The sequence below is a fragment of the Theobroma cacao genome, chromosome 4, assembly GCF_000208745.1.
Source record: "Theobroma cacao cultivar B97-61/B2 chromosome 4, Criollo_cocoa_genome_V2, whole genome shotgun sequence".
NCBI lineage: Eukaryota > Viridiplantae > Streptophyta > Magnoliopsida > Malvales > Malvaceae > Theobroma > Theobroma cacao.
The window spans coordinates 19,914,793-19,927,670 of record NC_030853.1 but is presented as its reverse complement, the minus strand read 5'-3'; the positions used below and the strand labels follow the sequence as shown (position 1 = coordinate 19,927,670).

Here is a 12,878-nt window from a genome sequence, read left to right as displayed (position 1 = left end):
TCCATGAGAATCTTAGTTTGCTCATGTATAATTTACCTCTGAGCTAATCCAATATAATCTCGATAAAACTTTTTAATATATATATATATATATATGGTTAAAAGATCCCTCTAGTTCTTGTACTTTTTAATTTTATTCAATTTATTTCCTATACTTAAAATCAAGTAATTTAGTCTCTTAATTTTGAGAATTGCGTCAATTTAATCCATCTCCTAATGGCATCCAATTTTGCCGTTAAAGAATGACATCAGCGCCGACGTGTCACATTTTGAAGCCATAGCATTTTAAGATGATGACGTGGCATGCCATGTGGCACTGAGTGATGACATGGCAATGCCACGTGGCACTATACGATACCATGGTAGTGCTGACATGGCACTGACATGCAGATCAAAAAAATTTTCAAAAAAAATTTTACCACATCATAGGGACTAATTGAACAAAAATATATAATATAAGAATTAAATTGAATAAAATTGAAATATTAAGGGACTAAATTAAAAAAAAAATTAAAAAAATACGAATATTTAAATAGATTATTATTATTCTTATCAATAAGCCCAATATTTAAATGTAAAAAATTTATAGTGTTAAAAATATATATAAATATTTTTTTACTTGATTATTTGATTCTAGAATATGAAAATTAATTTATTTTTTTACAAAAATTAAATTTGAATTCTCCTTCTATAAAAAAAAATTGAAAAAATTTTATACTTAAAGACAAATTTAGATGAATAACTTGCATTACGTTAAAATAAAATAATATAAAATAATTAAATATGTTGATTTAATTACAACTTTAACAATTTACAAATACACATTCTTTTGAAATTATTCAACTCTTATCCAATTTACTTTTTATTTAAATTTACTCAAATTAATAAAATATGTTAATTTAGTTTCAACTTTCACAATTTACAGATATACATTCTTTTACAATTATTCAACTCTTACTCACTTTACCTTTTTATTTAAATTTACTCAAAATTTCTTATAAAACTATTTTATTTAAATTCAAATACCATAATCAAATTTTACTAAATTTAAATTTAAATTATTAATTTAGATCTACAAAAAATTTGTTAATAAAATAAAATGATACAAATATTTACAGTTATATTTAACTTTATCAATCATAAATGCAATCTTTAATCTAAGAAATTTTAACTTAAAAAATATAACTTGAAATATTAATCAAAATAAAAACATAAAAAATAAATAAAAAATTAGAAAGGTGGAGCTCAGATTCTATGGTTGTAATAAAAAATTTCTCATGTTCAAATTAAGTAAGTCGAAATGAAAAATTATTTTTATAATCACTACAACGTTTTTGACCTTTGGCTGCAGAAAAAATTGCAACCATAGGTGAAAAATCTGCTGCCTTATGTTACGGCTGCACTTAGAAAAAGTGTAACCTTAGCCACTGTACGGAAAAGTTTAGCTGCACTTTTTTATGAGATTTTGCAGCAAAATTATTATGCAGCCATATACTATATGGCTGCAATCCTAATATCTATAGCAGCATATAGAATATGCAGTTAAAAAGTGTATAATAGCAACACCTACAACATTCTAATGTGCAACAAAAAGGTGCAAATTTTGCAAATTTTACAGCAAGCTATAAAGTATAAATCATGCAAATTTTACAAAATTTACAGCAAATATTGATCATCAAAACAATTATGAAGTAAAATTACAATTCTTTGTATAATGTCTACACATTAGTTCCAAATTTTCTTACACAAAGTATTTAAGTAGAATCCTAAAATAGTTTGTTGGCATGTGGATAGGAATATTTGATACCCTGCAAGTTACAATATTAGATTGCTTCAGCCTGATGGACAATGTTTATTTAAGAAAAAGAAGGAAGACAATCACAGCAACAAAAGTAAAATAAATTTGGCGTGTTCATTTTCATATAATCATTTCCCTTTTTCCATTCCAGGACTAATTTACTATGAACAATGACAACTAATTTGCCATGAATAAAACATGTGAGAGCATCTAAAACAAGACGCTTAAGATCTGATAATTCTTGCATAATTAGACAAAGTTCTAGCCAAGTAAATATCAACAAGAACATTTCATCCCCACAGCTATTTATGTCCCTCAACTGCCAGGCTAAGAAAAGACTTCCATAGCTAAAACTAAGAAGAAGAAGAATGACTTCCTACAATATTAAACTTCTAAGGACAAATTGCCTCAACCAAAACCCAAACACAAGCACAAAAGCTAACTGAAGGTTGGCTTATGCATTAGTTTATGCAAGGTTGAGATTCAACACACTTTTTGTAAAAAGCATAAGCCTTGCCCATGCTTTTAGCAAAATGAAAAAAATCCTATTCATACATTTAAAGAAAAGATGAGTCTGACATGTATTTTACCATATTGGAATTGCATAGATGTTTGGTACTCAATAAGTTATAAATAATTTATGCAAATACCATTACCAATAATGCCAAGAACTACTTTCTTAACTTTCATAAGCAACCTCTATGTATGTACTTAGTTAATCAAATGCTCATAGGGCTATATATGACTATAAAATCAGAAAGAATATGCAACATTCAGTACAAAAAGTTACTAATCGCTGACCTTAAAATCATGACAAAAATGGTGGCACAAGCAAAATGTCTATTTTATATCATTTGCAAAAACCTATTACAGTAGTCTCTTTAAGTTCTATGTATGAACTAATGATATGATGTTAAGCTTGAGATAATAACCTGTAAGTCCTTTGAAAGTGCATTTTGATATTGTAAGAATGTAACAACTGAACCTACAAAAGAGGTAATATTTAGATATAGTTTCACAATCCTTGTCACGTGATTAAAAAGAGGTCTTACAGCACCTCAACATCCAATGTTGGTCGATCCAAATTAACTTCAATCTTATCCCATTGATGTGTAAAAACTATACCTATCAACATGGGAGCCACATGTTCCCACCCAATTGACTTAGTCCTTTGGCTTACAACTTCCCAAATTATCAATCCTGTATAAATTAAAAAAAGTTTCATTAGCCAAGTGTGAGCTAAATTCAAACCTAAAAATTTCCCAAAATCGTCATTACTTATTGGATTAATTTTGGGAATTTTTTTAAGAAGCTGAACCTAGAAATTCTATAGGCAATGATGGTTGCTCAAAGGCTTAATGACCAAAGATACAAGGAAGTGGAAAAAGAAGAAGTTGTTTTGCTTAGCTAGCAATCTAAGAGTTAAGCCTTTAAGTTCATGGAGCACCGTAGAAAAAACTTGATAGGGGGATATTGAATAATATAAAAATATTTAAATATTTTTATAATAAATAATATTTCTCTCTCTCTTGATTGGGAGTTGAATTTTACCCAGCAAAATCTTAGTCCATGGAATGTAGAATCTATAAGCATCGATGCCAAGGTCCTTCAAAGCCAATGCATCTTCTCGCAAATACATTTACCATTATTTTGATAAAGCAATGGTAGGATTTGAGGTCTTGTTTCTTCTACATGGAACTTTAATAGTAACTTGAAAGCCCACGATAAGAGATGTATTACCTTGCAGTGTTTATACGAGTCGATTGCTACCTCCAAGTTACTTTTGTCCATTATTTTGTCTACATAAAAACCATAAACAATTCAAAGGAGAATTCTAATTTGTTAGTTGCTATCAAAATTCCAATTAAGTACATGTTACTATTTAAGGTGACAACCGGGGAATTTTCAAACAAATTGGTCCAACACACTCAATCCTCTCCCTCCAAATTTAGTTGATCCTTCAATCTGCCCTCAATTTAATTACTTATTTTATTAAAACCTACAAGTGACATGTCCGAAAATACGTACATTAATAGACGTATGTGACAAAAGAGTATGTTGTATCATATATCATTTGACATTTAGTTTCAAATGAAGCTCACTTGAGCAGCAACAGTGAATGCTCCGAAAACAAAATCTCTTGGAAAATGAGATCTCTTGACATTCAAATATTCTCCAAAGTTTGATAAAGTTGCATCTACCCTTTTCTAGAATGCTTGAGTTACTACATTGAAATTTTAGTGTGCTAGAGACAAAACAAGCCAAAAGAACAAACATAACAACAAAACAAAAAGGCATAAAGAAAGCAAGAAAGGTGGACAAACGTTGGCCATGCACAAACTAGTAGGCAAGCCAAGCAAAGGTAGAGATTCAGACGAGACTCTGCTGATGCAATTGAAAATGATGAAATTGGCAACATTGTTAATTATGTAGCTTCCTGATATGAAGGTGTCTTGGTTTAAAGAGTGGAATGTGTAAGAATACGAGGGATGCTCCTCTTCTTATATAAGATCACATCCAAACTATATCTTCCAAGATAACTGAACCTACTAATCTTATAGATACCAACTTTGAAGGATTGCAAACTTAACCGGATTGAAATCATAGAGTAAATGAAATTTTAAGCAATAACAATATGGCAACAAGACTTAAATTAGCAATCAACTATAGTAATGGTATAAAATTATTCAAAAATCCCTCAAATCAATAATTGAAAAGAAATTAACAAAAAAAATTAAAAAATTATTTAAATTACCCCTTTGTTCTCATAATGGCGCTTGAAACCTTCATTTTTTGGTTAATTTCCCCCAACTTCTCTTCCAATTTATCAACCCAAATCTAAGCCTCCTTTGCCCTATCATAAGCTTCATTTAGAAAATCCATCAATGCCTCCTTAATATCTGCCACAAGCTCTGATTGTCCTCCATGAACCTCTTTATTAACGCCATCGAATTTGTGAAGCGGAGTTTAAATTGTAAAGGTTGGTGGAGAGTGGGAGACTTAAGGAAATTTCCTGAAAAAGAAACCTTTGATGTTTGAAGAACCCTAAATCTTGCTCTACAAAAGAGGAATTTTTGAAAGAATTGGGGTTAGGGTTTCGATTACGGGGAAGACAAACAACCAAAGAATTTGGGATCAGGGGTTAGAAGGAATGGGAAATTTTTGAGATTTGAATATACATTGAATGGTTTTGTCTCAACATCTTCTTTGCCACATTTTAGGGGATTTTAAATTTTGAGAGAAAGAGAAACTGTAAGACAGACATGGGAGACTTATTTTTAAGTTAAAATAAAATATATATAAAAGATTTGGATTTTTTATAAATTGCAAAATAAAAAGTTAGCTAAATCTTAAAACCTAAATACTGTTTCTAATTTTTTAGATACAAAAATAAAAGTGCAATTAAAATTATGTCATTAAAACTCATTTATGTTGTAGTGAATCATGCTAACTTCATATCTTCGTTTTTCATTTTTTTTAAAAAAAAAACTAAGTCAACATATTTTGTTAATTTAACTTTAGCTCAAGTTAAAAACTAAGTTAAATAAATTTTAAATTTTCATACTATTATAAATAGAAGAAAAAAAATTTATTTAGTCATTTTATATTATTTGATGTTAATGTAAAATAAGTTATTCATTTAAATTTGACTTCAAGTATAAAATTTTTTTCAAAATTTTTTTTATAGGAGAAGTATTCAAACTTAATTTTTGTAAAAAATATAAATTAATTTATATATTCTAGAATAAAATAATCAAGTAAGAAAATATTTGTATATATTTTTTAACATCTTAAATCTTTTACACTTAAATATTTGGCTTATTAATAAGCATATTAATAATCTATTTAAAGATTTATATTTTTCAAATATTTTTTTCAATTTAGTCCCTTAATATTTTAATTTTGTTTAATTTAATTCATATACTATATATTTTTATTCAATTTAGTCCTTATGACATGGTAAAATTTTTTTTTTGAAATTTGTTTTTAATTTGCCGCATGGCACTGACCTGTCAATACGTCAGTGCCACGTCAACACTATCACGACATCGTATAATACCACGTGGCATTGCCACATCGTCATTTCAAACGCCACATCATCAAAATCGGACACGTTTATGCTGACATCATCATTGATGTCATCTTTTAATGGCAAAATTAGATGTCGTTAGGAGGAGGGACTAAATTGAAGTAATTTCCAAAATCAATAGACTAAATTATTTCGACTTTGAGTATAGAAACAAAATTGAACAAAATTGAAAAGTATTGAGACTAAAAGGGTCTTTTGACCATATATATATAGATTATCTCGATAAGAAAAGGGTAAATTATACTTTCGCCTCATTGGTTTTTCGGTTTGACAAAATCTTCCTTGTGATTTTATTTTTCACATCGACACCTTATATGTTTTTTTCATAAACAATAAATTGTCAGGGTGTTAACTTTTGTGTATTTGGTATATAATGGCCAAAAAAAAAATCTTAATTGAACGCTTATCTTACCAAAATAAATTTTACAAAGTTTGAAATGGCACCTAATAAAATATTTTGAAGTTCAATTTGAATCCTTAGAACAGTTCTAAGCAAAACTCAAGGAAAAAAGAGCATGCAAGATTATCAATGTTAAAATTCACTTTTATTTGATTTTTATAAAATTGAGATTTAAAAAGGTAGGCTTTTTAAAGTTTCCAATTTTGTGGCTCCCTTCTAATTGTTAAGAAAATATAATTTGAGCTAAATTGGTTTTTTTTTATTGATTAGAAAATAAATATAAAAAAGTATTTGACTAAATATGTACTAGAAAATATATTAAAATAAATGTAAAGATATATGATGACCTAATAAAGAGTAAATATGAACTTTAAAAAAAAAATAAAGAGAAAATATTACTCTAATATAACTCCTCAAGTTAAACCTTGAAAATTTTGAATGTCCCTAACTTGGTGCATAAATGATGAAAACGTTTCTTGTCAATAGGTTTGGTGTATAAGTCAACAAGCTAGTTTGTGGTGGAAATGAAACAAGGAAGAAGGATGCTAGCTTGGAGTTTCTCATGGAAGACACGGCAATCAACGTCAACGTGTTTAGTGCATTCATAGTAGATTATCACATAACAAAATAACTTATTGGATAGGAAAAAATATCAAGATCTTTCAACAAAGATTTCAACCAAACAATTTCACAAGTAATCATTGTCATGACACCATACTCAGCTTCTGTCAAAGAGCAAGAACCAATAGTTTATTTCTTACTTTGCCAAGAAATGAGTCAAAACCAAGAAAGATACAATAAGCAGCTAGTTATTGAACGATGAGTCACACGACATGTGGCCAATCATAATCACAAAATGCATGTAATTGAAGAGAATTATCAGCTGAAAAGAAAAGGCCTAGCTAGGAACAATTTTCAAATAGTGGAGGAGATAATATGTTGGATCCATATGTGGTTTACGTGGAAGATGCATGAATGGACTCAAAATGTGCTAAGCATATATAAAGTAAAGTTATAGTAAGATAAATTAATCGATCAATGAGGTGCGATATAAAGAGCAATCTTGTAGTTGTTCTGTTGGGATTCTATCTCATACTCAAATTAGAAAATAATCAAGAAATTAAAAAATAAAACGCAATGAAAAAATAAACTAATATTTAATCAGAGAAACAGTCAAATTTTACAGGATCAATGTTTATATTTTTCATGTAACTTTTAAATAATTATGAACACTCATAAATTTAAGAGTTATATACCTTGCTCAAAATATCGTAATCAAGAGCTAATTAAATCCAAAATCTTTATTTCTTCACTTTTAAGATTTGTCAAATCTTTAACCACCCAAGTGTTTAGCCTCTAACAGTAATCTACACAGTAACCAAATAAGACATTTTCAAAAGTAGGATTTTTACTTGTGCTAACAAGTTTTGTTCTAAAACAAAAAGATCAAAAGTTCTTGCCAAATTTTTGTTTTGTCAAACAAAGAAAACTATTTTTCTTTTCTTATTTTATGAAACAGTTGAGAAGTAGCTAGAGGCTTAGAGTTTTAATTTGCTAATATAATAAATTTATATAGCCAAACTAACTTGTAACTCTAAATACAATAGTTGTATTTTAATTTAATTAAGTCTTTGTGAACTTAATTAATTTCTCACTTTATTTTGATCTTTTTCAATTAAGTCCAACTTAATTAATTATCCTTATTTAATCCCAATCATGTCACTTAATGTGTGTGACTGATTAGGCTTTTAGCATGTTGGCAGTAAATATAAATCCTAATCAAATATCAATTTGATAATTGATTTATATTTGTAGATCATGAGTGACATCTAGCAATACATCATGACCATCAAAATGTTAAAGAGTCAATTAAAGAATTTGATAAAATCCTTCAATGATAAGCCTTTTAATGCAATATGACCCTTTCATCAAATATCTCGGATATGTCATTAAGCATGGCTCGGTGTCTACTTATGGCATTTCATATTAGTTCTCATAATTCATGACTAATCTTATGAATTTAGGAAACTAACTTTTCTCAAATTCATCATGCTTTGGCCAAAGACTTTATACAAGTTAATATAGAATTGAGAACAAGTGAGATGCATCCCTTCATATCACTTAGGGTGATAAAGACTTTCTTGACGACTCATTCACCTTTACATGCTTCATGGTATACTAAAAAACATCATGTTTAGGCATCTGGTAGCTTTCAAACCCATAAGAGTGAAATCAAAGTATGTCATTCCTCATATAAGATGATTTGATGTTTCAAGTTTAAAGATTAGTTGCACGACTATTACGTGAGAACATATTCTATAAACACTTGAGTGAAATACTAAATGGAGTTCTCATAGCAGGTCATGTTCAGTGAACTTGTTCTTTAACAGGCATCTACATGTTATCCTCAAGTATCTCATATACTTCAATCTATAAGATCGATTGTTTACTTTTCAAGTAAAGAAGCTTAACATGTACCAGATTTTGAATATTGTCAATGCCTTGTCTTGACAATACGATGATCAGGAACAATTTTAAGAACATGACTTTGAAGCATATTGATCTCATAATTATTTTACAATTCTCTTGCAAGGCCTTTACGTTTCATGGGTTTCATCCAATTAGTACTTAATAACTCCTTATTATTGCACTAACATGAAGGAAAACCCCTATCACATATAATTATGCGATTAAATATACTTTAAACAATAATATATATTCTTTGACCAATCTAATTGACTCAAAGGCATGTATCAACATGCTCTCCAAAAGAAGCAGTAAGTCTTAAGTTTTATTTCATAGGAAATTCAACAATTTTAAAACTTAAAACCCGACAATCTTTAGGAATATTAAGTGTGTAATAAGCAGCAACATAATTATTTTTCTGATCATGAAGAGAATTATTTTGATGAATCTTAAAGATTCGAGGTGCATTCTTTTGAAAAAAAAAAAGGATTATGAAAGATCAAGCAAAACCTCATTTGTAGAAGACATGTAAATAACGCTTGCAGCAATATCTTTGAAAATCACGTTAAGTAACCAAGAGGTGAGCAGACTGTTAAAACACTTCCATTGAAATAAAGTACTAGAATTTTCATTAAAATTAGAGATATTGGTATCGGATTCAAGAGTCATGCAAAGAGCACAGCTCCAATTTGGATAATTGTCACTAACCAAAGGTTGGAATACTCATAATTTGATAGAAAAAATGTGGGGAGGACGACTACTCATAAATTGATTCGGTTGTAACAAGAGTGGTAAAGATGAGGTTTATGAAAGAACTTATGGATGATGAATCCTTGGAGACTGTCGTGAGAGTGGGAAAGAGATGGTTATGACGGTGGAAAAAGAAACGCCCTAAGCTTATGGAGTCGAGAGTATATTAAGAAAATATAATTGGGCTACATTGTTTTATTTTGTATTGATTGGAAAATAAAGTGTATATATATGAGAACGTGCGACTAAATATGCACAGAAAATATATTGTAATGGTATTAAGATGTTTATGTTGTAAAGTGTTAAAATAAATTAGAGTTAAAGCTGACGAAGTGTCAAGTGCGGGTGCTGTGAACAAAACTAGAAAGCGGAGTGCTGTGTGTCCCTCTCACTCGTTGTGCAACTTCAAAACCAAATGAGTCCCCTATATGAAGTGCTAAAACCTTTGGAATGAATGCCGTCAACTCCCGAAAGAATGGTTGCCCCCCATGTGCTATTTGTCTTTTGACCCAAAAACAACCACAGTTCGTTGGTAGTTAAAATCAGAGGCAGCCCAAAAACATCAAGTTAACAATTAAAAAGTCGAAACAAGTCACGTCAATTTCAATGGGTTTGCCTCTGATTTGCGTTTCTGGCCCACGCGCTTTCTATCCAACGTAAGCAGGCACTGAAAATATGACCACACGTTTAAGTGTGACGACCGACGACAGATAAGCCTAGTAGCATATCTCATGTGCCAAATTTTATAATAAATAAGAATTGTTTTCCTCCATCTATTTGTTTGATTATGTAAACTAAATTTAATTTTGTCAACTTGGAAATAATATTTAAATCTTAGAACACGCGTTAACAGGTAAGGGTCACAATCATAGCAGCAACCAGTCCTTGTCCTGCAAAAGTCTTTTCTTTCAAGTCACACAATTTCCCATCCTTTGGCCATAATTCCTGCTTAAAATAATACTTGTCATTTTCCTACTGGTGCCAACACCCTGGAACTATCCTATGTCCAACCACATCCTATCTTTTCCTTCTTAGCGTTCACGCGGAAAAAAACGCGTTTGTACTTTACAGTTTGCACCTTATAAGTACGCCTCCAATAAAACAGAAAACATAAAACCCTAAAAATTTTTTCCTCATTGTTTTTCTCTTCCTTCTCCAATGGCGAGTCCTTTAGGTTCGATGGAGGAGATGAAGGAAGTGTTCAATAAATTCGACAAAAACGGCGACGGAAAGATCTCCCGCGACGAGCTGAAATCGATCCTAAGTGCCTTAGGATCCCCGCCTTCTTCCGACGAAGTTGATCGGATAATGTCGATGATGGACAAAGACGGCAATGGCTATGTCGATCTAGACGAGTTCATTGCTTTCCATGGAACGAACATCAATGGCAATGGCGACGACAGCCAGTGTGGGAACAAAGAGCTGAAAGATGCCTTCGACATGTACGATTTGGACAAGAATGGCTTAATCTCCGCTAACGAGTTGCATGCCGTGTTGAAAAGGTTGGGAGAGAAGTGTTCGTTGAGTGATTGTCGAAGAATGATTAGTCAAGTTGATAAAGATGGCGATGGCAACGTTAACTTCGAAGAGTTTAAGAAGATGATGACCAATGCTTGAATTAAAGTTGGGGAAATACCAGGTTAGGTGTTAGGGTTTCTTTTAGGTTATCTAACCTTTTTTAGTTTAGGGACGTAATGAAATAATAGTAGATTTAGTTGTATTTTGGAACTTTTAATTGTGGATATTACTGCTACTTTATATGGTCTTTTAATGCTAATGCTAGTTAGTTTTATTTTTCTTTTGAATTTTTGTTTACATAGAATATTAAATTGTCTTTTTATATTTCATAAAAACTAAAAATTAATAAATAAATTATTGATAAAATTGGGATAAAAATATTGTAAGGAATATAAAAATTTGAGAAATTAGGATTTAATTGTTTCATGAAAACATGTGAAGCCTTTTTAGGTCGTGGAAACGTGAAATATTGAATGCTTTTCCTTTATACGTTTGACTCAATTTTTTAATAAACAATTTGATTAATTAATTAGGGAATATCAATTTAATGGGAAACCGTTGGATTGGGTCCACATAAATTAGGGTTTTTCTCCCTTTTTTTCCTCTATGGTGATTCGTGTGGAGTAATGGACACGGAAAAACTGATGGGGCAGATGCTGAGCTCAACACGTTATTGGTTGGTTGCTTACTTGCTTTTCCATTAAAATCTTTTTGTACTTTCTTTCTTTTTTTTACTTTTCTTTTATTTCTGGTAATGAGTTGTTTTCAACTTTTTCTACATATTTCATTTGATGGGGTTTTTGTTTAATTTTAATGGGATTCTTTCTAATAGGAGTAGAGTTTGAGTATTTTTAAAAAGTAATTAGCTAAATAATTAAAAAAATTATATATAATTAATTATTATTTATTAAAAAATTAATAAAATTTAAAATTATTAAATATATAAAAAATATACATTAGTAATAATGATGGTGTCATTTATATATATATATATACACACGACTAAATAAAACTATAAGAGAGGTTTCTTTCAGTCTTGAAAAACAATTTTTCATACTAAATGAATTATCTTTGTACTGTGTGTTTTAATTCTCTTTTTACTTTCTATTTATTTCTTAAATTGTTAATTAACATATTAGGTTATTGAGTTTAATTATTGAGATATAATATGTTAGGATATACTATTAGATTGAGCTGTTAAGATATAATATATTATGATAAGCTTAAATTTATATTAAAATTTAATGAGTTTGGATTAGTAGACTCATGTTTTTTTTTTAATTTGATAGAGTTAACATATTAGTTTAGAATTTATTTGCTAGGCTTAACTAGCAATATGCTAATCATAATGATTTTAATTTTATCAAACAATTGAAGAATAAAATTATTATTTTNTATTTTTTTATTTGACTCTTAATTGTTAATTAACATATTAGGTTATTGAGTTTAATTATTGAGATATAATATGTTAGGATATACTATTAGATTGAGCTGTTAAGATATAATATATTATGATAGATTTAAATTTATATTAAAATTTAATGAGTTTGGATTAGTAGATTCACTTTTATTTTTTAAAATTTGATAGAGTTAACATATTAGTTTAGAATTTATTTGCTAGGCTTAACTAGCAATATGCTAATCATAATGATTTTAATTTTATCAAACAATTTGAAGAATAAAATTAATTATTTTGAGAGTCATTAAAATATATATAATAAATAAACTTATATTGAAGGAAAGACAATTATTTTATTAATGATATATTAGCTAAATAATTAAAAAAAATTTATATATAATTTAATTATTATTTATTTAAAAAATTAAATAAAATTTAAAAATTATTGAATATATAAA

General features: G+C 29.1%; 1 protein-coding gene and 1 long non-coding RNA gene across 3 annotated transcripts; one reads left to right on the top strand and one right to left on the bottom strand.

Moving 5' to 3' along the window:
- On the bottom strand, positions 1,582 to 5,074 carry LOC108661511. Of its 2 annotated transcripts, none has more exons than XR_001927347.1 (4): positions 4,553 to 5,074; positions 2,923 to 2,997; positions 2,730 to 2,782; positions 1,582 to 1,807 (listed from the first exon to the last, which is right to left on the bottom strand). It is a non-coding gene; the product is annotated as an uncharacterized LOC108661511 (long non-coding RNA). The 2 variants fall into 2 exon arrangements; XR_001927348.1 differs by having other exon boundaries at positions 2,730 to 2,776.
- LOC18601893 (calcium-binding protein CML24) lies at positions 10,607 to 11,308 on the top strand. The gene has a single exon (XM_018118814.1). It carries the CDS (start codon positions 10,662 to 10,664, stop codon positions 11,118 to 11,120), a length of 459 nt encoding a protein of 152 aa, XP_017974303.1. The 5' UTR covers positions 10,607 to 10,661; the 3' UTR covers positions 11,121 to 11,308.